Below are 27,432 nucleotides of genomic sequence, written 5' to 3' on the forward strand. Positions count from 1 at the left end.
GTAAAGTCTGGAGGATACCAGGCACAAACTTCCTGGAATCATCTCCTATGGAGTTACAAGGATGTGTTTCTCTTCCCCAGCATGAAATTTTGACAGCACATGTGCAATGTCGTCTACCAGGACCAGAGTCTCATTAGAGACTCAGTACTCAGGATTTTACGGAGGTTACTCTCCTTCACATATACCAGAATTCCAGACTCCCAGAAGAAAAGCAGCTGTTCAGAGTAAACCACATTGTTTGCATAAACAGTTTAGGCACAGTGAGCCACTCTTCTCAGTGAGAGAACTGGAACTTGGAACTGGAAACTCTAGCCTTGCATGTGGGTCTTTCTTTTCTTTGCTTTCTTTCTTTTTCTTTCTTTCTTTCTTTCTTTCTTTCTTTCTTTCTTTCTTTCTTTCTTTCTTTCTTTCTTTTTCTTTGTTTCTTTCTCTCTCTCTCTTTCTTCCTCTTTCTTTCTTTCTCTCTTTCTCCCTCTCTCTCTCTTTCTTTCTTTTTTAATTTTACTTTGAGTTCCAGGATACATGTGCAGAACGTGCAGTTTGTTACACAGGTATACTTGTGCCATGGTGGTTTGCTGCACCTATTGACCCTCAGGATCTCTCGTTTAAATTTTTGTCTTGTCTTCTACTTCCCCAGTTGAAACTGCAACCTCAGACTAGCAAAACTGCAATTCTCTCTGTTCATTCCCAGACCACTCTGCTATATTTAACTGGCGAAACCATTGATTTCTTCCCTCTACTCCATACCAAATCCACCCCTGCCCCCAGCCCTAACAGGAAAGCTGCTGGGTTTTACATCCAGCTTCAAACTGGTAAAACTACAGTTTTTCCCAACTGAGCTTGGGGATGAGAAGAGAGATGGGAGTGTATTAGTCCGTTTTCATTCTGCTGATAAAGACATACCCAAGACTGGGAAGAAAAAGAGGTTTAATTGGACTTATAGTTCCAGATGGCTGGGGAGGCCTCAGAATCATGGCGGGAGATGAAAGGCACTTCTTACTTGGTGGCGGCAAGAGAAAATGAGGAAGATGCAAAAGCGGAAACCCCTGATAAAGCCATCAGATCTTGTGAGACTTATTCACTACCACGAGAACAGTATGGGGGGAACCACCCCCATGATTCAATTATCTCCCACCAGGTCTCTCCCACAACACATGGGAATTATGGGAGTACAATTCAAGATGAGATTTGGATGGGGACACAAAGCCAAACCATATCAGGGAGCAACCCCAGTCAGGAAGGGCTCAGACTTTTACCAATCCTACCCAAAACCCTAACACTTTTTCAAGAATAAATGCTTCTTAAATTTGATAACTGCCTTTGATGAGTTTTCAGGGTCCTGAAATGATTGTTTTTGGTATTTCTGCAATTTTGGGGAGGAGTTTTGGTGTGGAAATAAATTGCCAACCTTTTCATGTCACCTCCCAACCTTATCTTTATATCCTCTGATTAACAATTTTCATTAGTAATGTGTTACACAACCAATACTTGTTTAGACTAACCTACATTTTACCAATTTCTTTGCACATTGTTCCTTCCTTTTTGGTTCTGTGTCATATTTCTAAAGCATAGCTTTCAGTAGATTTGTCCCTGGTAAAAAATGGCATATGTTCTTAAGTGTATTTGTTTGACAATATCTTTCATTTGTCTTTTGTTCGAGTGACAGTTAACTGGCTACAGAATTCAACACTGAATGGTTTCTTTATCTCTGTACTTTGAAGATGTTATTTAATTATCTTCTATCTTCTATTGTTGCTGATAAGAATTGAGAATCTGCTCTATTGTTTATTCGATTATGATTAATCTCTCTCTGTCTAGATTCTTTAAGATTTTATTTTTGCCTTTGGTAGTCTATAGTTTCTCAACGTTTTATCTAAGTATCTATTTTTACTTAATCCTGATTAGAACTCATGTGACTTCCTGTGTCCAAATCAATAAAAACCCTAATCAATTCTGTAAAATTTGAAGCCAGTTTTCTTCTCAAATATTATATCTTCTTCATTCTTTTAATTATGTTTCTGAAACTACCATTAGTTGTGTTTTAGATCTTTTCCATAATCTAAATCTCTCATTTTCCACCTCGGTTTTTTGTGTGTGTGCTATGCTCTTAAGTAATTTCCTCATATCTACTACTTTGCTGTGTTCTCTCTTCAGCCATGTCTAGACTGCTATTTGGGTACTTAGTGGGTTTTATTATTATTATTATTATACCTTAAGTTTTAGGGTACATGTGCACAATGTGCAGGTTTGTTACATGTGTATCCATGTGCTTAGTGGGGTTTTTTTTAGTTGAGTAAATTTTAAAGTTTTTTTGTTTTTTTTTTTTTTTTTTTTTTTTTTATTATACTTTAGGGTTTTAGGGTACATGTGCACAATGTGCAGGTTTGTTACATATGTATCCATGTGCCATGTTGTTTTCCTGCACCCATTAATTCGTCATTTAGCCTTAGGTGTATCTCCTAATGCTGTCCCTCCCCCCTCCCCCCACCCCACAACAGTCCCCGGAGCGTGAAGTTCCCCTTCCTGTGTCCATGTGTTCTATTTAATTATTTTACAATACTTCCAAGTAATTTCTTCTTCTCATGTCTCCAATTTTTAAAAATTGTCTCTAGTCCCTTTGAAAATACATATTTTATAGTGTCTATCTAGTGGTTCTATTAGCTGAGGTATTTAGACATCTAATCCCATTCTTTGTTGTATCTGTTAACTTTTGCTCATGGGATATTTCTTATTTTAAGTTAGATTCACTTGGCTTTACCTTTGAGACTTTATGCAGTCTGGGATCAGGAGTGTCATTAGAGATTTTTTGAATTAGCATCTACTAAGTGTTCTAGGGATACTTCTATGCAGGGACACTTTTATGGTAGGTTTAGAACTTTGGGATCCCTAACTTGTGCACATAATGTAATTTGAGCCCTACACATAAGTTGGATGAGGCCAGTTTTACATATGAATTCTCAAAAAAGACTTTGCCACCCAGAGACCAGCTAAGACAAACTGCCTTGTCTTCTCAATTTGTCAGTAGGATGACATTTTGTGGTCCGTGTTTTTTATTTTTTTGTTTTGTTTTGTTTTGTTTTCTTGAGATGGAGTTTTGCTCTTGTCACCCAGGCTGGAGTGAAGTGGCGCCATCTCAGCTCACTGCAATGTCCGCCTCCTGAGTTGAAGCAATTCTCCTACCTCAGCCTCCCAAGTAGCTGGGATTACAGGCATGCGCCACCAGGCCAGGCTAATTGTTTGTATTTTTAATAGAGACGGCGTTTCACCGTGTTGGTCAGGCTCATCTTGAACTCCTGACCTTGGGTGACCCACCCGCCTCGGCCTCCCAAAGTGCTGGGATTACAGGCACGAGCCACCATGCCCAGCCTGGTCCATTCTTTTAGTAAGAGTTTAGCCCTCAAGGCTTCCAGTTTTGCAGGATGACAATAATCAGAGGGGAGGAGGAAAGAAACTTTGTTCTAACTTTCTACCTGGAGTGAGTCAAAATCCTCCTCTTTTACCCTGGCAAATTCTATACAGCCCGAAAGGGGTCATAGCTAAAAAATTCATGTAAGCTGTTTTAAGAATATTAAAAGCATTAGCAATTATGATTCATAGCAAATAAAGGTAGCCATTTAATTAGCATATGGAAATTTACCATGTTATTGTCTGTCCTTTACAGAAACCTATGGATTCCTCAATGAGTAGCACCTAGTTGCCAGAAACAAGATGTCTAGTAACTTACACCTACTCATCTTATCTACCTCTACCTCCTACACATAATCTAAGATACTTTATATTTATTCCCACAAAATCTAGGTTCATTTCTTCCAGCCATTACCTCGTCTAATACATTTATGCCAAATAATGGTTGAATTATCATTTCAATACAAAGATTTAGTAGGTTCCTGTTAAAAGATTTGGCACCTTAACACTGTGATCTTCAATAAGGTTGTGAATTCTTATCACAGCCAATCATCCTCTTATTTTCCATCCTGATGAAAAAGTTATTTTAAAATATAAAATGAAGTAAATCTCATCATATTGCCATGATGTTTTTAACTATCATATATTATAAGTTAGCATTTTCAAGAGTTCACATATAGGTTTTTTTTATTTTTTTATTGAGCCTGAATCTCACTGTCACCCAGGCTGGAGTGCAGTGGCACAATCTTGGCTCACTGCAACCTCCATCTCCCGGATTCAAGCGATTCTCCTGACTCAGCCTCCCATGTAGCTAGGATTACAGGCACTCACCACCATGCCTGGCTGATTTTTGCATTTTTAGTAGAGACGGGATTTCACTGTGTTGGCCAGGCTGGTCTCAAACTCCTGACCTCATGTGATCCAGCCTGCCTCAGCCTCCCAAAGTGCTGGGATTAAGGCGTGAGCCACTGCACCTGGCCCACATATAGGTTTTAAATATTTTTAAAATGAAAACACTTTGTTTAAAACCTACTTCATAAATTGACAGGTTATTTGGAATATATGTTAAGCAGATATCTCTTTCACCAAACTAGTAAGCAATGTTGATCTATACCATGTATCATTTTACAGAACTGGCTATTAGTATATATGATAAAAGAGAATTGATCCTTTGTTTGTATACATCTATGTGTATGTAGATATATAGCTGCATGCTTTTTTGTATTTCAGGAGTTACACTGTTTGTGATATGGTGTATGACCTGGTCAATCTTAGGCTCTGAAGCTCTCCCTGGTGGAAATTTATTTGGATTGTTAATTATTTTTTATAGTGCCATTATTTGGGGAAAAATTTTACAACGCATTAGAATACCTTTAGTGCCTCCACTTCCACCTCTTCTTGGTAAGTATATAATTAGCTCTCTTTTCTTTATTATTGACTATATGCAAATTTTGAACATTTTCTTGTTGAATTAGTTATAATTCAGAAATATTTCAATGTAGTATGTTTTATATAGTTTCTTCATGTATGTATTTACTGTATGTGCGTGTGTGTGTACAGCTCCTTTATAGATGCATTTATTTCTCTGTCTACATATATACACTCACAAGTTTTATCCAAAATTTATTTTTAAAATAAATTTAATATCCTTAGCACATTATTCCTGTTGCTTTATTGCTTAATAGAATCTTTAAAAATTTTAGATTCACGGAGTACATGTGCAGGTTTGGAACATGGATATGTTGCATGATGGTGAGATTTGGGCTCTAGTGAACCCATCACCAAATAGTGAATACTATACCCAATAGGTAATTCTTCAACCTTAACCCTCCAACCCTCTCTCCTTTTGGACTCCCCAGTGTCTATTATTTCCATCTTTATGTCCATATGTACCCATTGTTTAGCTCCCACATATAAGTGAGAACATGTGGTATTTGATTTTTCTGTTTCTGAGTTATTTCACTTAGGATAATGGTGTTCAGCTCTATCCATGTTGCTGCAAAGGACATGATGTCATTCTTTTTTATGACTGCATAATATTCCATTGTTTATATGTACCACATTTTCTTTATTTAGTCATTTAAGTTGATTCCATGTCTTTTTATTGTGAATAGTGCTACAATGAACATATGTGTATATATGTCTTTATGGAAGAATGATTCACATGTTGAACCATCCTTGTATTTCTGGAGTAAAACCCACTTAACTATATTATCTTTTTGATGTACTATTAAATTCATTTTGCTAGTTGAGAATTTTTGCATCTATGTTCATCAGGGATATTGACCAGTAGTGTGTGTGTGTGTGTGTGTGTGTGTGTATGGCTTTGCCTGATTTGGGTATAATTGTGATACTAGATTCATAGAATGTGTTAGGGAGGGAGTCCCTCCTTGATTTTTTTGGATTAAGGTTCAGTCACCTTTGACCCTGAACTAGTATTCTAGTGGATTGTACCATGACCCTGAACTAGTGGATTGTACAATGAATAAATGAATGAATACAAATTATTGTAAAATAAAATTTTGTTAAGTATATGATAACCATACAAATGCATGACAATAAACAATGTGATATGACAACTCTTAGCCAGCCTACCATATTTATGATTGTTTTTGAACTGCATAGTGGGAGGAGGTGCTCCTTACAATTTTCACTTTGTAAACATTTATTCTTTGATTTTAACCATCACTGCTATAACCACCATCACTCGTGAATTCCCCAAAAATTAAGTAAATAATTATCTTATTTGTTTTTATAAAACTTTGTAAAATGTATGTAGAGCTCACATTTATTTCATTGTTTAATACTAGAAGTGTTTTGGATCTTTATTTAGAAGTTTGGTGATGTTTTGTGACCAGAAATATGCTGTAGGAAATTGACTCTTGTTTATATCATTTAGCCTATGCTAAAATTGGTTTTGTTATATACCATTTTACTCAAAGTTGCCATTTCCAATAACCTATCGACGATGTTAAGTGAGAACTTACTGTATTCAAATATATCTAAATATTCAGTACAGTGGGCCAGGCATGGTGGCTCATGCCCATAATCCCAGCACTTTGGGAGGCCAAGGCAGGAGGATCGCCTGAGCCCAGGAGTTCAAAACCAGCCTGGGCAACAGCATAGCAGACCTTGCCTTTACAAAATATTAAAAATTTTTCTGGGTCTCAGCTACTCAGGAGGCTAAGGCAAGAGGATCACTTGAGCTCAGTAGGTTAAGCCTACAGTGAGCCATGTTTGCATCACTGCACTCACCTTGGACAACAGAATGAGACCCTGTCCCCAAAAATAAATATATATTCAGTACACTGTCAGTAGAGAGAATCTCTACATCTTATCTCTGCTGTCCCTTCTGTATCCACAATTTTCTTTCAGCACCTTCTAAGTATTTACTGAATCATTTTCCTCCTCTCCAAACTTTCTCTTTTGCTCTAGCTTAGGCTGTTTGTTTCCAACTTTTGCGTGGACTGTGGCAGAGCCTTCAATTTGGTCTCTGTCTCCAGTTTTATCCCTAACTAATTCACCAAGGCCTAAAACCTTCCCATGGTGCCTTACTTTGCCAAAGTGGAGGGAGACCTTTCTATGTTCTGGCCCACCAAACTCATTCTCCTCCCTCCTTTCCTTGCCCTGTATGTTCCAGCAACACTAAATTAATTGTTGAACCCCATTTAGGTGTATTGTTTCTTATCGCCATTCCTTTATTCATGCTGCCTTCCCTACTTGCTTGTAACCTGCCTTTTACCAAAATAATGAGAGACATAGTGCATTAGAGAAGAAAGTAAACATTTCCGTTTTCTTTCTCAGAAAAATGAACTGTCATGTATCTTTATTTTCTTTCTTTTAAGGGATGTTACTGGCTGGTTTTACGATTAGGAATGTTCCATTCATCAATGAACATGTCCATGTTTCTAAGACATGGTCTTCAATTTTAAGAAGCATTGCCCTTACCATTATTCTAATACAAGCTGGGCTTGGACTCGATCCACAGGTAGATTTACAATTACAAATCGAGTAAGGTTATTTCAAATATTAGAGGATGGTGAGAAAGAAAAAGAAGGAAAAATTTTATTTACCTGTTCCAAGTGGAGTCTGTAAACAAACCTAAGATAAAGAAAAAAAGGCCGGGCATGGTGGCTCATGCCTGTAATCTACAAAAATTAGCTGAGCGTGGTGGCATTTACCTGGTAATCCCAGCTACTCTGGAGGCTGAGGCAAAAGAATCGCTTGAACCTGAGCAACGGAGGTTGCAGTGAGCTGAGATAGTGCCACTGTACTCCAGCCTGGGGGACAGAGTGAGACTCTATCTCAAAAAAAACAAAACAAAACAAACAAAGAAAGAAAAAAACAGAAGAAAAAATGACTGTATAGAAATATTGGCACCTTAGTGGCACATATACACCATGGAATACTATGCAGCCATAAAAAAATGAAGAGTTCATGTCCTTTGTGGGGACATGGATGAAACTGGAAACCATCATTGTCAGTAAACTATCGCAAGGACAAAAAACCGAACACCACGTGTTCTCACTCATAGGTGGGAATTGAACAATGAGAACACATGGACACAGGAAGGGGAACATCACACTCTGGGGACTGTTGTGGGGTGGGGGAAGGGGGGAGGGATGGCATTAGGAGATATACCTAATGTTAAATGACGAGTTAATGGGTGCAGCACACCAACATGGCACATATACATGTTACATGTATACATATGTAGCAAACCTGCACATTGTGCACATGTACCCTAAAACTTAAAGTATAATATTAATAAAATAAAATAAAAAAAGAAACTGGCACCTTAATTTCTATTTCTAGCCATCATAATCACTGATATGAAGAGAACTGACTGTGTTGTAAGGTCTTTATTAGCGATCTAATAATTTGCACAGAGATAAATGTTATGTAGCACCTATATTATTTGGGAGGCTCTTCTATGGAGAACTATGTACTTTTCAGTTAACATAGGGTAAGAAAAACCTTATAAAATTCTTTTTCTTTTTTTAGGGAGATTAAGAATTTCAGTAATTTTTTATGACATTTTCTCCGCAGGATTATGTTCCTGATTATCTTTGCATTATTGTAAAATCTAATATTTTAAAGCATTTCTTAAAATATTACATTCTAGGGATCATAAATCCTATCTATAAGAAGATGACTATTCATGAATATGACAGCCACTCAAATAAATGTAGCAAATGTGGTTTAATAGACATAGCTCAAGAGCATAAATAATTATAGCCAATGAGATTATATTCTCCAGTAGAAAGTATGAACCAAGGAGAAAATTGAAAAGTTCTCCCTTTTTTTTTTTTTTTGAGATGGAGTCTCGCTCTGTCGCCCAGGCTGGAGTGCAGTGGCGCAATCTCGGCTCACTGCAAGCTCCACCTCCCGAGTTCACGCCATTCCCCTGCCTCAGCCTCTCCGAGTAGCTGGGACTACAGGCGCCCGCCACCACGCCCGGCTAATTTTTTTTTTTGTATTTTTAATAGAGACGGGGTTTCACCGTGGTCTCGATCTCCTGACCTCGTGATCCGCCCGCCTCGGCCTCCCAAAGTGCTGGGATTACAAGCGTGAGCCACCGCGCCCGGCCAAGTTTTCCCTTTTAAAATGAATTATGCAGTTTTTAAGTTATTTTCTTTGGCATGTTGGTATTCTATTTATACTTATTAAGTTAATCAAACAGTTCATATCAAAAAGTTAATGGGAAAACACTAATAGGACACTATTATTATACTATTTATTAGGAAAGTTTGGGAAGGTAGCATTAGCTATTTAATCACAGTAAAATTGATCTTTTAATAATTAAAATACAATAATATTTTATAAAAGATGAAATTGTTTATAATCCAACCTATGATGACATATAAAATATAATAGAGTTCAAAGTCCAGTGGGACAATCTGTTGAAATGAGATTTCGTTTAGTGAAAGCTTCTTATGAAAAAAGACTTTATAGTTCAACATTTGTTAAAATAATTTTCTTGTTGGCCATTGTAAATGTATCTAAGTGTGACTGTTTTGTATTTCAGGCTTTGAGGCATTTGAAGGTGGTTTGTTTCAGATTGGCTGTAGGTCCATGCCTTATGGAGGCAAGTGCAGCTGCTGTTTTTTCCCACTTCATTATGAAATTTCCCTGGCAATGGGCATTTCTATTAGGGTAATTTCTTTCTCATTTTTTCTTATGGAAATATTCAATTAAGGATGCTTGGTTAAAACTGTTAAAATATTCAGAATGTTGTATAGAAAAGCTCTATTAAAATTCATTTCACAGTGTTAAAATCCTTGGAAAGCAGTTGATTAAAAGCAGAGCCATGTCCCAAATTGTACGAATTTTTTTTAACAAACATTCATAGCCCCTAAATGTTTATCATCAAGAAAATTCACATGATCAATTTATTCCTTTTCATCTGTATTATAACATATCTGTATGTTTTAATCTATCTAATGGCCTCTTCCTCATAGCTATATGTAAATATAGTTGCACATTTCATATATATGTATGTGTGTATATATATATATATATTTGAGAAATATTTTATATAGACATAGGTGTATCTCCCATTTTAAAGAAAGCAAGCAAACAAAAACTCTTGCCGTATATCCATTGCCCCATCCATCTTTATCTACCATCCATTGGTCTTATGTTTGAATTCCTCAAAATAAGCCTGTAACTACTGTCTCTAGATCCTAACTCCTTTTCATTTCTTAATTCATCAACTTTTGTCTCTGTTTATCCATTCCAATGACACTCATAGCAAAGTTCATCTATTACATAGTTACTATAAAATCCAGTGAATTTTTAAATTAATGTTTATAATAAAATACTCAAATGCACTTTTATTTTAAAAATTAGAACTTTATAAATAAAGGAGGAATGACCTTAGACTATGCCTTCAAATCATAATGCCCATAACTCTACCCAAAGTGACAACTCTTAAGAGTTTTTTTCTTCTCCAATTTTTATTTCGGCTCAAGGGGTACATGAGCAGGCTTGTTATATGGATAAATTGCATGTCACAGGGGTTTGGTATGCAGATTATTTTGTCACCCAGGTTATAAGTATAATACCCAATAGGTAGTTTTTCTATTCTCCCCCTCCTTCCACCCTCCACCCTCAAATTCACCTAGTGACGATTGTTCCCTTCTTTCTGTCCATGTATACTCAGTGTTTAGCTCCCACTTATAAGTGAGAATATGGGATATTTGGTTTCCTGTTCCTGTGTTAATTCACTTAGGATAATGGCCTCAACTCCATCCACGTTGCTCCAAAGGACATGATCTCGTTCTTTCCTATGGCTGTGTATTACTCTATGGTGTATATGTGCCACATTTTCTTTATCCAGTTCACCATTGATGGGTATTTAGGTTGATCTCATGTCTTTTTTATTTTTTTCATTAGTTTTTAAGGAACAGGTGGTGTTTGTTTACATGGAAAATATTTTTAGTGATAATTTCTGAGATTTTGGTGCACCCATCACCAGAGCAGTGTACACTGCACCCAGGGTGTAGTCTTTTATCCCTCACCCTCCTCCTACTCTTCCCCCAAGTCCCCAAAGTCCATTGTATCATTCTTATGCTTTTGCATCCTCATAGCATAACTCTCACTTATAAGTCAGAACATACAATGTTTGGTTTTTTCATTCCTGAATTACTTCACTTAGAATAATGGTCTCCGACTCCTTCCAGGTTGCTGTGAATGCCATTATTTCATTCCTTTTTAAGGCTGAGTAGTATTCCTTTTAAGTATTATTCCTTTTTAAGGCTGAGTAGTATTCCGTCCATGGGGGGTGTGTGTGTGTGTGTGTGTATATATACATATATACACATATATATATATATATACACATGTATATATATGTGTGTGTATATATACATAAATATACATATATACATATATATACACACACACATATATATGTGTATATATACACACACATATATGTATATATACATATATACATATATGTGTGTGTATACACATATATATACATATATACACATATATGTGTGTATATACACATACATATATACACCACATTTTCTCTATGCATTCATTGATTGATGGGCATTTGAGCTAGTTCCATATTTTTTGCAATTGCAAATTGTGCTGCAGTAAACGTGTGTGCAAGTGTTTTTTTCATATAATGACTTCTTTTCCTCTGGGTAGATACCCAGTAGTGGGATTGCTAGATCAAATGGTAGATCTACTTTTAATTATTTAAGAAATCTTCATACTCTTTTCCATAGTGGTTGTACTAGTTTACATTCCCCCCAGCAGTGTGAAAGTGTTCCCTTTTTACCACACCCATGGCAACATCTATTTTTTTTAATTTTTTGATTATGGCTATTCTTGGAGGAGTGAGATGGTATCGCATTGTGGTTTTGTTTGCATTTCCCCGATAATTAGTGATATTGAGGATTTTATCATGTTTCTTGGCCATTTATATATCTCTTTTGGGAAGTGTCTATTCATGTCCTTAGCACACTTTTTGATAGGATAATTTGTTTTTTTCTTGCTGATTTGTTGGAGTTCCTTATAGATTCTGGATATTAGTACTTTGTTGGATGCATAGTTTGTAAAGATTTTCTCCCACTCTATAGGTTGTCTTTTTACTCTGCTGATTATTTCTTTTGCTGTGTAGAAGCTTCTTAGTTTAATTAAGTCCCATCTATTTATCTTTGTTTTTGCTGCCTTTGCTTTTGGGTTCTTGGTCATGAAGCCTTTGCCTAAGCAAATGTCTAGAAGGGTATTTCCAATGTTATCTTCTAGAATTTTTATAGTTTCAGGTGTTAGATTTAAGTCTTTGATCCATCTTGAGTTGATTTTTGTATAAGGTGAGAGATGAGGATCCAGTTTCATTCTTCTACATATGGCTTGCCAATTATCCCAGCACCATTTGTTGAATAGGGTGTCCTTTCCCAACTTTATGTTTTTGTTTCCTTTGTCAAAGATCAGTTGGCTTAAGTATTTGGCTTTATTTCTCGGTTCTCTATTCTGTTCCATTGGTCTATGTGCCTATTTTTATACCAGTATTATGCTGCTTTGGTGACTATAGCCTTATAGTATAGTTTGAAGTCAAGTAATATGATGCATCCACATTTGTTCTTTTTGCTTAGTCTTGCTTTGGTTATGCGGGCTATTTTTGGGTTCCACATGAATTTTAGGATTGCTTTTTCTAGTTCAGGGAAGAATGATGATGTAGATTGCTTTTGGCAGTATGGTCATTTTCACAATATTGATTCTACCTATCCATGAGCATGTGATGTGTTTCTGTTTGTTTATTTCATCTATGATTTCTTTCTGCAGTGTTTTGTAGTTTTCACTGTAGAGGTCTTTCACCTCCTTGGTTAGGTATATTCCTAAGTTCATTTGCTTGGAGTTTTTTCTTTGGTTTTGTTTGTTTGTTGGTTGGTTTGTTTTTTGCAGCTGTTGTAAAAGGGGTTGAGATCTTGATTTAATTCTCAGCTCAGTCACCATCGGTGTATACCAGTGCTACTGATTTGTGTACATTGATTTTGTATCCTGAAACGTTACTGAATTCATTTATCAGATCTAGGAGCTTTTTGGATGAGTCTTTAGGGTTTTCTCATTATATGATCATATCATCATGAACAGCAACAATTTGACTTCCTCTTTACTGACTTGGATGCCCTTTATTTCTTTCTCTTGTCTGATTGCTCTGGCTAAGACTTCTAGTACTATGTTGAATAGAAGTGGTGAAAATGGGCATCCTTGTCTTGTTCCAGTTCTCGGGGGAATGCTTTCAACTTTTCCCCATTCAGTATAATGTTGGCTGTGGGTTTTTCTGTCTCTCTCTCTCTGTTTTATTTTTTATTTTTTATTTTTTGAGATGGAGTCTTGCTCTGTTGCCCAGGCTAGAGTACAATGGCCCAATCTCAGCTCACTGCAACCTCTGCCTCCCAGGTTCAAGTAATTCTCATGCCTCAGCCTTCCAAAGACCTGGGAGTAGCTCCCCAAGCTCACCAGCATCTATTACTTTTTGACTTTTTAATAATAGCCATTCTGCCTCCTGTGAGGTTGTATCTCATTGCAGTTTTGTTTTGCATTTCTCTAATGATTAGTGATGTTGAATATTTTTCCATATACTTGTTGACTACGTGTTTGTCTTCTTTTGAGAAGTGTCTGTTCCTGTCCTTTGCCCATTTAATGGGGTTGTTAGGTTTTTGCTTGTTGATTTTTCTAAGTTCTTTTTGGGTTCTGGATATTAGACTTTTGTCAAATGCATGGTTTGCAAATATTTTCTCCCATTCCACCATTCCATAGGTTGTTGATGATTTCTTTTGCTGTGCAGAGCCCTTTAGTTTAATTAGGTCCCATTTGTCAATTTTTGTTTTTGTTGCAACTGCTTTTGGCGCCTTCATCATAAAGTGTTTTCCAGAATTGAAACTTCCTAGGATATGTCCAGAATGGCCTGTATCCAGAATGGTATTTCTTAGGATATGTCCAGAATGGCCTGTATCCAGAATGGTATTTCTTAGGATATCTTCCAGGGTTTTTATAGTTTTGAGTTTTACATTTAAGTCTTTAATCTATCTTGAGTTGATTTTTGTAAACAGTGAAACATATGGAGTCCAGTTTCAATTTTCTGCATACGGCTAGCCAGTTATCCCAGCACAATTTCCGAGGAGGGATTCCTTTCCCCATTGCTTGTTTTTGTCAAGTTTGTTGAAGAGTAGATGGCTATAGGTGTGTGGCTTTATTTCTGTGTTCTGTAACCTGTTCCATTGGTCTATGTCTGTTTTTGAGTTCCTTACAGATTCTGGATATTAGTACTTTGTTGGATGCATAGTTTGTAAAGATTTTCTCCCATTCTATAGGTTGTCTTTTTACTCTGCTGATTATTTCTTTTGCTGAGCATAACCATGCTGTTTTGCTTACTGTAGCATTGTAGTACAGTTCGAAGTCAGGTAGTGTGACGCTTTCGGCTTTGTTCTTTTTGCTTAGGATTGCTTTGGCTATTTGGGCTTTTTTTTTTTTTTTTTTGGCTCCAAATGAATTTTAGAATGCTTTTTTTAATCCTGTGAAAAATGTCATTGGTAGTATGATAGGAATAGCATTGACTCTGTAAATAGCCTTAGGCAGTATGGCCATTTTAACAATATTGCTTCTTCCTACCTGTGATCATGGAATGGTTTCCTTTTGTTTCTCTTGTCTCTGATTCTTTGAGCACTCATTTGTAATTTTCATTGTAGAGATATTTCACCTCCCTGCTTAGCTGTATTCCAAGGTATTTTGTAGTTTTTTTGTGGCTATTGTGAATGGGATTGCATTCTTGATTTGGCTGTCAGCTTGGATGTTGTTGGTGTATAGAAATGCTACAGATTTTTGAACATTGATTTTTGTATCCTGAAACATTGCTGAAGTCATTTGTCAGCTCTGGGAGCTCTTGAGAGGCTACTATGGGGTTTTCTTTGTATAAAAGTGTTTCACCTATGAAGAGGCATAGCTTGACTTCCATTCTTCCTATTTAGATGTCTGTGTTTCTTTCTCTTGCCTAATTGCACTGGCTAGGACATCCAGCACTATGTTGAATAGGAGTAGTGAGAGTGGGCATCCTTGTCTTGTTCCAGTTCTCAAAGGGAATATTCCAGCTTTTTCCCATTCAGTATGAAGTTGGCTGTGGGTTTGTCATAAATGGCTCCAATTATTTTGAGGTATGCTCCTTCAGTAACTCAGTGGACTGGGAGAGGCAGATCCACCCTTAATGTGGGTGGGCACTGAGGTGTTCCCAGTCCACTGGCAACAACACTCTGATGGGGTGTGCCAGCCAAAGTGCTTCATTGTAGTGATTGTAGCAAGGTCCCCATTCACACATATGTGCCAGCAGCAGCAGCACACAGCAGGTATGCATGTGTTGGCAGGGGTGCAGTGCCGGCAGGAGTGGGATGGGGGTGTTCTGCATACTTGCATGTGCCAGCCGGGGCAATGGTGCTGTGGGGTGCACTCATGTGCCACTGGGGACAGAGTGGCAGCATCTTCGTGAGTTTTATCTTATCATTCTAGATCTTTAAAAATAATGTTCTGGACTTCTAACAAATGTATTTGTGAACCCAGAAAAAAAAAAAGAGTATTATTTTGTGCATTTTTATTTAATCGTACCCAAGAAAATTTTACTTTACAATTTGTTCTTTTCACTCAACAATAGTCTTGAAGTTTATCCATCTCAAGACGGATACAAACGTAGTTTATTCCTTTTAATTGTATAAGATTACATTGTATGTCAACAGCAGATTTTATTTACAATGTTACAACAAAAATAGCATTTTATTTGTCTCATTTTACATAAATATAAGTTTGTCTAGAATAGTTACCTGGGTTATATGCATTTTTAGTTTGATGTACACTGCCAAAATCCCTTCGGTATGGCCACTTTAATTTGCCCTAATACCAATAGCTTATGAGCATACCTGTTGTTCTTGAAAATCCTTGATATTATTAAATTTTATAATGTTTTCCAATCTGATAATTGAAAAAATGGCATATTTTTGTTGTTTTAATTTGCATTTCTGTGATTATTCACAAGCTTGAATATCTTTTATATATGTGTTGTCCTTCAACTTTTCCTTATCTGTAACTAGCCTGTTCATATCCTTTGTCCATTTTTTTGTTGAGTTGGTCTTCTCTTCTTTGTTAATTATATCTGTTATATGCATTTGTAAATTATATGTATTGCAAATATCACTAGATATTTAATTTGTTTGTGATGATTTGTTTTCACTCTAAGAAGCGTATTTTGTTATTTTCAACAGACAAAATTGCCAATACACAACACTGTTCATTTGACTTTGAAAATGAAAAAGGAAAAAAGGGGGAGAAAGAGCAGAATTGCTTTTGAAGCTTTTGGAAGTTTTGAAGTACTTTATTGTAGTACTTTTGAAGTTGCTTTTGAAGTACTACTTTAATAAAATTGAATGTATCAAAATCTCTTTTTATGTCTAATGCCTTTGTATGTACCATTCAAAAGGTCCTTTTTACCTCATGATCACAAATATATTATTCTACATTTTCTTTTTTTTTTTTTGAGGCAGAGTCTTGCTGTCACCCAGGCTGTAGTGCAGTAGCATGATCTCAGCTCACTGCAACCTCCACCTCCCAGGTTCAAGTGATTCTCCTGCCTCAGCCTCCCACGTAGCTGGGACTACAGGCATGCACCACTGCACCCAGCTATTGGTTTCATCATGTTGGCCAGGCTGGTCTCAAATTCCTGATCTGTCCGCCTCAGCCTCCCAAAGTGCTGGGATTACAGGTGTGAGCCATTGCGCCTAGCCCCCTACATTTTCTTATTACTACTTTTCCTTTTAAGCTTTTAACATTTATTATGTGTAAGGATCTATCTATATTCCTTTCCACATAAATAGTTATCTCAACACCATTTATGAAAGATTTCTTTCTTTCTCCCACTGATTTAAAATACCAATTGTATGATGTAACATATCCCATAGATTTGTTTCCACACTTTGTATTCTCTTTTCTTCCAATTTATTTTGTCTGTTTATATGTCACTATTATTCAGTTTTAACTATTTTACCTTTACAAAAACAGTATCTTGTTTTCTTAAGTTTACTTGATCTTTCGTTCTAAGATCTTATTCTTCCAAATGAATTTTATAATCAGCTTGTCAAGCTCAGTAAAAATCCTCGCAAAGATTTTGATTGGTGTATCCCTGATTAATTTATTTGGGGGAGAGATTACATCTTTATATTATTGAGGCTTTGGCCGGGTGTGGTGGCTCATGCCTATAATCCCAGCACTTTGGGAGGCCAAGGCAGGCATATCACTTGAGGTCAGGAGTTCAAGACCAGCCTGGCCAAAATGGTGAAACACCGTATCTACTAAAAACACAAAAACTAGCTAGGCGTGGTGTTGGACGATGGTAAATTGAGGCTTTTTAGTTCACACTTGTGAAATGTCTAAGTATTCAGGTATTATCTTAATTATTATATTATTATATTCACAACTTTTATGAAAGTATAGACTATCTTCACAGTTTTGTTCTTAGATATTTTGTGTTTTTAATTGATGTTGTGGATTAAATTCTCTTTGATCACTTATTCCTGGGGAAGCCAGCTGCCATGTCCTGAGGCAGACCTGTGGAGAAAACCCCATTGGAAAAAACTGAAGGCTGCAATAGCTACATGAGTAAACTTGGAAGCAGATCTTCTCCCACCCCACCCTACCTCATGGGAAATCTTAAGTCAAGGCATACAGCTAAGCCGTGCCCAGATTCCTGACCCACAGAAGTCATAAGACAATAAATATTTGTTGTTTTAAGCTGCTATGTTTGGGGATAACTTGTTAAGCAAAATGAGAAAAATAATACAACAGGTGATTACAATGTGCAGCAGAGTCCAGGAACTACTGAACTAGACCAGTATGTGGTCTTAGAGAAGTCTAGTCTCTTCTTGAGCCCACAGGGAAATCTGTAGCATAAACTGCACCATAGAGGTTGTACAGCCAGAAGCAAATGGGCTAAACTATTAGACACTCACATCAGTCAGTCACTGGCAGATGCTGTCTGGAGGGAAAGTAGAGGGGTGCACAACCTCCCTAGTATTTCCAGGTAGGTGCTTGTCAGCAGGACAAGGGTTCTGGAAACCTGCAGATATTAGCAGCCAACAAGCAGCACTGGGAGATGTGTTCATTGACCTGGTAAATGGATTCTGGCAGGAGCACCAAAAGCATTTCTACACAGGATATACTTCAGCCTTTATAAAGTAAATGTAGAAGAGATGAGGTGAAATTCTGGAAAAGATATGCCAATAGAAGGTATTCTGAGCAGGAGCCTCCCCATTCCTCATGGGTGTCATCAATCACTCCAGAAATGTAACTGCTTTTGTAACTTAGGTGGCCACACTTGTTTTTTTGGGCAGACAACTCTGTTCCTTCCTTCCTTCCTTACTTATTTACTCAAGAGGTAGGAAATGTGTGGAAGGTAGATTTGTCTGACCATTCTTACAGTGATACTACAAATAATCAACTATTTGGTTTCCCCAGAGGTCTCTCCTGCTCCCAGCATCTGCCATTTCAGGGTTTGGAGCACTTTTAGAAGCACATGTATCTTTTGAGGCGATCTTATTTACATACATTTTGGTTTATGATTTCCTTTTTTCAATCCTAAATTGTCTGTCTCTTATCTTCCTGGGATATACTTAGTTTCTTGTCCATTGAGGATTCACCTTTTGCTTTCTAGTTAGGTTATGAATTTTTCTATTACTTTTACATCTTCACTTCAAAGGATTTAGAAATAGAGGGAGAGGCTGCAACCTGTGCTCAGCCCAACATTTTAAACAACGTCTGTATAAAATTTTAGCCAGCACTAAACAATGCATGAAAAGTTTTATCACCATTAAATTGCATTCACTCAAATTTGAAATTCTTCTAAACAATGTTTGTTATAAAGTTATTATAAACTACTTGTACTTATAAAACACTACTTGATTAAAAAGATGCTTTTAAATTAATTTTCATTCTTTCTTTCAGTTTTGTCCTAAGTGCTGTCTCTCCTGCTGTTGTTGTCCCTTACATGACGATGTTGCAAAAAGATGGATATGGTGTTGAGGAAGGCATTCCAACCTTACTAATGGCTGCTAGCAGTATGGACGACATTCTGGCTATCACTGGATTCAATACATGTTTGAGCATAGTCTTCTCCTCGGGTAAACGAGAAAACATAACAACCACCAGATCATTCATGACCTTTTTTGTTAGTTCTTTAAACAGGGTTTCTGGCTTTGCTTCTTCATTTATTAACCAAGACTGTTCAATTTAACATCTTTTTAATCTCCATAGAAAGCTCATTCCAGACCAAGGAAGATGTTTCAGTGGCTTAAGATACCATTACTTAACTCACATGATCTCATTTTAACAATCATGTGACAATTAATTTGATAAACCATATTATTACTATTTATCTGCTTATGTTGCTTTGGAATTTTATCAGTTCTCATTAGAAAAAATTAAGCAGCAGTATTATTTGACTACTAATATTTTAATAGGCATTTTTGAAATGTGCCTTTTTGGCCATCCTAATAAACAACTGATTGCTCTATTATAAGGCAACATAAACATACAGAGCTGGGACAGCCATATGCCTTTTTGGTAGTGTTAGGACAAGATCCTGCACCAGTTCTGATTCCCAAGGTGATATTTGGTCTTGAATATCACTACAGAAATTGTGAAAGTAAACATTTCCACATTTAGTAATGCTTTAATTATCTGCAATGTTTGAGTCTTCTGTATTATTGAAGCACTAAAATATTTTTAAGTTGAAAAGTAATATATATGGTTTTATAGTTTCTCTTAAAATCAGAAAATATAAATAAATAAGAAAAAGAGGAAAAGTTAAAAATAAAATCTGCAATAGTCACATCCGGAAGAAAAGAATCATTTCCTTCTGGACCTTTTGATATAAATCCATCCATATTCCCTTCCCTTCCCTTCCCTTCCCTTCCCTTCCCCCTTCCCCCTTCCCTTCCCTTCCCTTCCCTTCCCTTCCCTTCCCTTCCCTTCCCTTCCCTTCCCGTCCCTTCCCGTCCCCCTTCCCTTCCCTTCCCCCATCTCTGTCAAATATTCTTATAAAAATCAGTGAATATTGACCAATATGTTCTTTTTTTTTTTTTTTTTTTGAGGCGGAGTCTTGCTCTGTCACCCAGGTTGGAGTGCAATGGCACAATCTCGGCTCACTGCATGCTCTGCCTTCCGGGTTCACACCATTCTCCTGCCTCAACCTCCCAAGTAGTTGGGACTACAGGCGCCGGCCACCACGCCCAGCTAATTTTTTTGTATTTTTAGTAAAGACAGGATTTCACCATGTTAGCCAGGATGGTCTTGATCTCCTGACCTCATGATCCGCCCGCCTCGGCCTCCCAAAGTGCTGGGATTACAGGCGTGAGCCATCACACCCGGCCTAATATGTTCTTATAACCTGAATTGTTTTACATTTAACTGTATATCACAAACATGTTTCTTTTCAGTAAATGTCTTTGTATATCATTTTTAATAGTTGTTTAGCTTGATGAAAGAATATACAATGTGCTGCATCGTAATTACTTATCCTGTTCAAAATTAAAGTTGACTCCAATATTTACTATTAAAATAATACTTAGTTGTGCTGCTATAAAAATATTTTTTTAAATTAAAAAATTGGCCAGGCATGGTGGCTCATGCCTGTAATCTCAGCACTTTGGGAGGCCAAGAAGGGTGGATCACTTGAGGTCAGGAGTTCAAGACCAGACTGGCCAACCAACATGGTGAAACCCCGTCTCTACTAAAAATACAAAACTTAGCTGGGCATGGTGGTGGGCATCTGTAATCCCAGCTACTCAGGAGGCTAAAGCAGAAGAATCACTTGAACCCAGGGGGCAGAGGCTGTAGGGAGCTATCCAGCCTGGACAACAGAGCGAGACTCTGTCTCAAAAAAAAATTTTTTTTTAATTTAAAAAATAATACTTAGTTGAACATATAGAGAAATATTTGTACCTAATCTTCATATTTTCTTAAACTTAAAAGTGTAATTGTTGATCTAAAGGGTATATACATTTGTGAGTGTTCTGAAACATATTGCCACAATATCATGTCCTACCAGGGTACATAAACTTGTCATTTCCTCTCACCTCTCTTCAAAACTTGGTATTACTAGCCTTTTTCATCTTTGCTAATTTGATAGGTGAAGGAGGGATCTCTATAAATGAAGTACTTTGAATACTAGTGATGTTAAATATCCATGTTTATTAGTCATTGGCATTTTGTAAATTGCTTTTCTTGAAAGTTTTTTGCCTATTTCTTTTAGGTGGGTTCACCTTTTGTTCTTTTTGATTTGTCAAGATTCTGCATTAAATTAAGAATGAAAACCTTTGTTTTATATACTTTAGTTTTTTCAATTTGTAATTTGGCTTTTAATTTTCTCACTCTTTTTACCATTCAGAAGTTAAAGTTTTTTATTGTCAATTGTGAAAATCTTTTCCTTCATGATTGGTATCTGTCATTCTTTCAAAAAATATTGTTATCAGTCATGTTTCAAAAAAATATCAAGACCAGCCTGGCCAACATAGCAAAGGTCCATCTCTACTAAAAATACAAAAAGTTAGCTGGGTGTGGTGGCACAGGCCTGTAATCCCAGCTACTCAGGGGGCTGAGGCACAAGAATCGCTTGAACCCAAGAGGCAGAGGTTGCAGTGAGCCAAGATGACACCACTGTACTCCAGCCTGGGTGACAGAGGGAAACTGTCTGAAAAAAAGAAAAAAAAAATTCCTCTTCCTTTTGCCGGCTACTATGCCAAACACTGAGAATAAACAGTAGGCAACAACATTAGCTTTTATTGAATACTTGCTTGGCTCTTGTTCTAAGTTCCATATATGTCACCACTCATTTACAGGTAAGGAAACTGAGAAAGATGTTAAGTAATTTACTCAAGGTCAGAGATCCAATAAGTAGGGGAGCCAAGATACAAATCTGGCAGTCTCACTCCACACCCACACATTTAACTCTTCTCTTCTCCACTGCCTCCCAACACAACAGAGAGACAAGATCAAATGGTGCATGTTCTCAAGGAGCTTGTATATTAAAGAAAAATTACAAATGGGGTGAATATTACATTGTGAACGTTAATATTAAGTGAGTGTCAACTTGATTGGATTGAAGGATCCAAAGTATCGTTCTCGTTTGTGTCTGTGAGGGTGTTGCCAAAGGAGATTAACATTTATTTAGTGGACTGGGAGAGGCAGATCCACCCTCAGTGTGGGTGGACACCATACAATCAGCTGCCAACATGGCTAGAATAAAGCAGGCAGAAGAAGGTTAGGAGAAGTTGACTTGCTGAGCCTTCTGGCCCTCATCATTCTCCCATGCCGGATGCTTCCTGCACTCAAATATCAGACTCCAGGTTCTTTGGCTTTTGGACTCTTGGACTTACTCCAGTTGTTTTCCAGGGACTCTCAGGCCTTCATCCAGAGACTCAAAGCTGGCCTGTCTGTTTCCCTACTTTTGAGGTTTTGGGACTCGGACTGAGCCAATACTAGATTCCTTGCTCCTCAACTTGCAGACGGCCTGTTGTGGGACTTCACTTTGTGATGGTGTGATTCAATTCTCCTTAATAAACTCCCTTTCATACATATATATATATATATCCTACTAGTTCTATCCCTCTAGAGAACCATGACTAATACAGATTTTGATACTGAAGTAATGGAGTATTGCTGTAAGATACCTGAGAATGTGGAAGTGACTTTGCAACTGTGTAATGTGCAGAGGTTGGAACAGTTGGGAGGACTCAGAAGAAGACCAGAAGATGTGAGAAAGTTTGGAACTGCCTAGAGACTTGTTGAATGGCTTTGACCAAACTGCTGATAGTGACCTTGACAGTGAAGTCCAGGCTGAGGAGGTCTGAGATGGAGATGAAGAACTTGTTGGGAACTGAAGTAAAGGTCACTCTTGCTATGCTTTAGTAAAGAGACTGGTGGCATTTTGCCCCTGCCCTAGAGATTTATGGAACTTTGAAATTGAGAGAGATGATTGAAGACATCTGGTAGAAGAAACTTCTTTTTTTGTTGTTGTTGTTATACCTTAAGTTCTAGGGTATATGTGCACAACGTGCAGGTTTGGTACATAGGTATACATGTGCCATGTTGGTTTGCTGCACCCATCAACTCATCATTTACATTAGGTATTTCTCCTAATGCTCTCCCTCCCTCAGCCCTCCACCCCCTGACAGGCCCCAGTGTGTGATGTTCCCAGCCCTGTGTCCAAGTGATCTCATTGTTCAATTCCCACCTATGAGTGAGAACATGTGGTGTTTGGTTTTCTGTCCTTGTGATAGTTTTGCTGACAATGATGGTTTCCAGCTTCATCTATCTTCCTGCAAAGGACATGAACTCATCCTTTTTTATGGTTTTAGGTCTAACAATTAAGTCTTTAATCCACCTTGAGTTAATTTTTGTATAAGATGTAAGGAAGGAATCCAGTTTCAGCTTTCTACATATGGCTATCCAGTTTTCCCAGCATCATTTATTAAATAGCCAATCCTTTCCCCATTTCTTGTTTTTGTTAGGTTTGTCAAAGATCAGATGGCTGTAGATGTGTGGTCTTATTTCTGAGGCCTCTGTTCTGTTCCATTGGTCTATATATCTGTTTTGGTACCAGTACCATGCTGTTTTGGTTACTGTAGCCTTGTAGTATAGTTTGAAGTCAGGTAGTGTGATGCCTCCAGCTTTGTTCTTTTTGCGTAGGATTGCCTTGGCATTGCAGGCTCTTTTTTGGTTCCATATGAACTTTAAAGTAGTTTTTTTCCAATTCTGTGAAGAAAGTCATTAGTAGCTTGATGGGGATGGTATTTAATCTATAAATTACTTTGGGCAGTATGGCCATTTTCATGATATTGATTCTTCCTATCCATGAACGTGGAATATTCTTCCATTTGTTTGCGTCCTCTTTTATTTCGTTGAGCAGTGATTTGTAGTTCTCCTTGAAGAGGTCCTTCAACAATCCTTGTAAGTTGGATTCCTAGGTATTTTATTTTCTTTGTAGCAGTTGTGAATGGGAGTTCACTCATGATTTGGCTCTCTGTTTGTCTATTAATGGTGTGTAGGAATGCTTGTGATTTTTGCACATTGATTTTGTATCCTGAGACTTTGCTGAAGTTGCTTATCAGCTTAAGGAGATTTGGGGCTGAGATGATGGGGTTTTCTAAATATACAATCATGTCATCTGCAAACAGGGACAATTTGACTTCCTCTTTTCCTAACTGAATACTGTTTATTTTTTTCTCCTGCCTGATTGCACTGGTCAGAACTTCCAACACCATGTTGAATAGGAGTGGTGAGAGAGGGCATCCTTGTCTTATGCCAGTTTTCAAAAGGAATGCTTCCAGTTTTTGCCCATTCAGTATGATATTGCCTGTGGGTTTGTCATAAATAGCTCTTATTATTTTGAGATATGTCCCATCAATACCTAGTTTATTGAGAGTTTTTAGCATGAAAGAGTGTTGAATTTTGTTGAAGGCCTTTTCTGCATCTATTGAGATAATCACGTGGTTTTTGTCTTTGGTTCTGTTTATGTAATGGATTACGTTTATTGATTTGCATATGTTGAACCAGCCTTGCATCCCAGGGATGAAGCCCATTTGATCGTGGTGGATAAGCTTTTTGATGTGCTGCTGGATTCGGTTTTCCAGTGTTTTATTGAGGATTTTTGCATCGATGTTCATCAGGGATATTGGTCTAAAATTCCTTTTTTTGTTGTGTCTCTGCCAGGCTTTGGTACCAGGATGATGCTGGCCTCATAAAATGAGTTAGGGAGGATTCCCTATTGTTCTTTTTTTTTTTTTTTTTTTGGACGAAAGAAGAACTGTTTAATTTTTTTGATGTTTCAATGCTGGTATATTTTCCAAGAAGTAGAGAAATATCTCTGGATGGTTATCTCAAATTTATAATTTTTGTACAGATATGGTATATAGGACAGTGTCATAGTTTTTTTTATTATTATACTTTAACTTCTAGGGTACATGTGCACAATGTGTAGGTTTGTTACATATGTATACATAAGCCATGTTGGTGTACTGCACCCATTAACTTGTCATTTACATTAGGTATATCTCCTAATGCTATCCCCGCCCCCCCTTCGCTAACTCCATGACAGGCCCCAGTGTGTGATGTTCCCCACCCTGTGTCCAAGTGTTCTCATTGTTCAATTCCCACCTATGAGTGAGAACATGAGGTGTTTGGTTTTTTGTCCTTGCAATAGTTTTCTCAGAATGATGGTTTCTAGCTTCATCCATGTCCTTACAAAGGACATGAACTCATCATTATTATGGCTGCATAGTATTCCATGGTGTATATGTGCCACATTTTCTTAATCCAGTCTACCATTGATGGACATTTGGGTTGGTTCCAAGTCTTTGCTATTGTGAATAGTGCCTCAATAAACATATGTGTGCATGTGTCTTTATAGCAGCATGATTCATAATCCTTTGGGTATATGCCCAGTAATGGGATGGCTGGGTGAAATGGTATTTCCAGTTCTAGATCCTTGAGGAATCGCCACACTGTCTTCTACAATGATTGAACTAGTTAACACTCCCACCAACAGTGTAAAAGCATTCCTGTTTCTCCATATCCTCTCCATCACCTGTTGTTTCCTGACTTTTTAATGATCGCCATTCTAATTGGTGTGAGATGGTATCTCATTGTGGTTTGGATTTGCATTTCTCTGATGGCCAGTGATGATGAGCATTTTTTCATGTGTCTGTTGGCTGCATAGATGTCTTCTTTTGAGAAGTGTCTGTTCATATCCTTTGCCCACTTTTTGATAGGGTAGTTTGATTTCTTCATATAAATTTGTTTAAGTTCTTTGTAGATTCTGGATATTAGCCCTTTGTCAGATGGTTAGATTGTAAAAATTTCCTCCCATTCTGTAGGTTGTCTGTTCACTCTGATGGTAATTTCTTTTGCTGTGCAGAAGCTCTTGAATTTAAATAGATCCCATTTGTCAATTTTGGCTTTTGTTGCCATTGCTATTGGTGTTTTAGTCATGAATTCCTTGCCCATGCCTATGGCCTGAATGGTATTGCCTAGGTATTCTTCTAGGGTTTTTATGGTTTTAGGTCTAACATGTAAGTCTTTAATCCATCTTGAATTAATTTTTATATAAGATGTAAGGGAGGGATCTAGTTTCAGCTTTCTACATATGGCTAGCCAGTTTTCCTAGCACCATTTATTAAATAGGGAATCCTTTCCCCATTCCTTGTTTATGTCAGGTTTGTCAAAGATCAGATGGTTGTAGATGTGTGGTATTATTTCCGAGGGCTCTATTCTGTTCCATTGGTCTATATCTCTGTTTTGGCACCAGTACCATGCTGCTTTGGTTACTGTAGCCTTGTAGTGTAGTTTGAAGTCAGGTAGTGTGATGCCTCCAGCTTTGTTCTTTTTGCTTAGGATTGACTTGGCAATGCAGGTTCTTTTTTGGTTCCATATGAACTTTAAAGTAGTTTTTTCCAATTCTGTGAAGAAAGTCATTGGTAGCTTGATGGGGATGGCATTGAATCTATAAATTACCTTTGGCAGTATGGCCATTTTCACGATATTGATTCTTCCAACCCATGAGCATGGAATGTTCTTCCATTTGTTTGTGTCCTCTTTTATTTCATTGAGCAGTGGTTTGTAGTTCTCCTTGAAGAGATCCTTCATATCCCTTGTAAGTTGGATTCCTAGGTATTTGATTGTCTTTGAAGCAACTGTGAATGGGAGTTCACTCATGATTTGGCTTTCTGTTTGTCTGTTATTGGTGTATAGGAATGCTTGTGATTTTTGCACATTGATTTTGTATCCTGAGACTTTGCTGAAGTTGCTTATCAGCTTAAGGAGATTTTGGGCTGAGATGATGGGGTTTTGTAAATATACAATCATATCATCTGCAGGCAGTGACAATTTGACTTCCTCTTTTCCTAATGGAATACCTTTATTTCATTCTCTTGCCTGATTGCCCTCGCCAGAACTTCCAAGACTATGTTGAATAGGAGTGGTGAGAGAGGGCATCCTTGTTTTGTGCCAGTTTTCAAAGGGAATGCTTCCAGTTATTGTCCATTTAGTATGATATTGGCTGTGGGTTTGTCATAAATAGCTCTTATTATTTTGAGATATGTCCCATCAATACCTAGTTTATTGAGAGTTTTTAGCATGAAGGGCTGTTGAATTTTGTCGAAGGCCTTTTCTGCATCTATTAAGATAATCATGTGGTTTTTGTCTTTGGTTCTGTTTATATGATGGATTACGTTTATTGATTTTTGTATGTTGAACCAGCCTTGCATCCCAGGGATGCCAACTTGATCATGGTGGATAAGCTTTTTGATGTGCTGCTGGATTCTGTTTGTCAGTATCTTATTGAGGATTTTTGCATCAATGTTCATCAGGGATATTGGTCTAAAATTCTCTTTTTTTTGTTGTTGTGTCTCTGTCAGGCTTTGGTATCAGGATGATGTTGGCCTCATAAAATGAATTTGGGAGGATTCTGTCTTT

At 37.3% G+C, this 27,432-nt stretch overlaps 1 protein-coding gene across 5 annotated transcripts in view; it reads left to right on the top strand.

Moving 5' to 3' along the window:
- The window catches only part of SLC9B1 (solute carrier family 9 member B1), a 142,278-nt gene that overhangs the window by 78,867 nt on the left and 35,979 nt on the right, over positions 1-27,432 (top strand). For all 5 annotated transcript variants that reach the window (XM_063611148.1, XM_055296861.2, XM_055296862.2 and 2 more), the window contains exons 4-7: positions 4,636-4,806; positions 7,251-7,393; positions 9,434-9,561; positions 18,907-19,082. In XM_063611148.1, the coding sequence (XP_063467218.1) occupies positions 4,636-4,806; positions 7,251-7,393; positions 9,434-9,561; positions 18,907-19,082 (618 nt within the window). The remainder of the gene's footprint in view (positions 1-4,635; positions 4,807-7,250; positions 7,394-9,433; positions 9,562-18,906; positions 19,083-27,432) is intronic.

Source organism: Symphalangus syndactylus, chromosome 10 (assembly GCF_028878055.3).
Source record: "Symphalangus syndactylus isolate Jambi chromosome 10, NHGRI_mSymSyn1-v2.1_pri, whole genome shotgun sequence".
NCBI classification, from domain to species: domain Eukaryota; kingdom Metazoa; phylum Chordata; class Mammalia; order Primates; family Hylobatidae; genus Symphalangus; species Symphalangus syndactylus.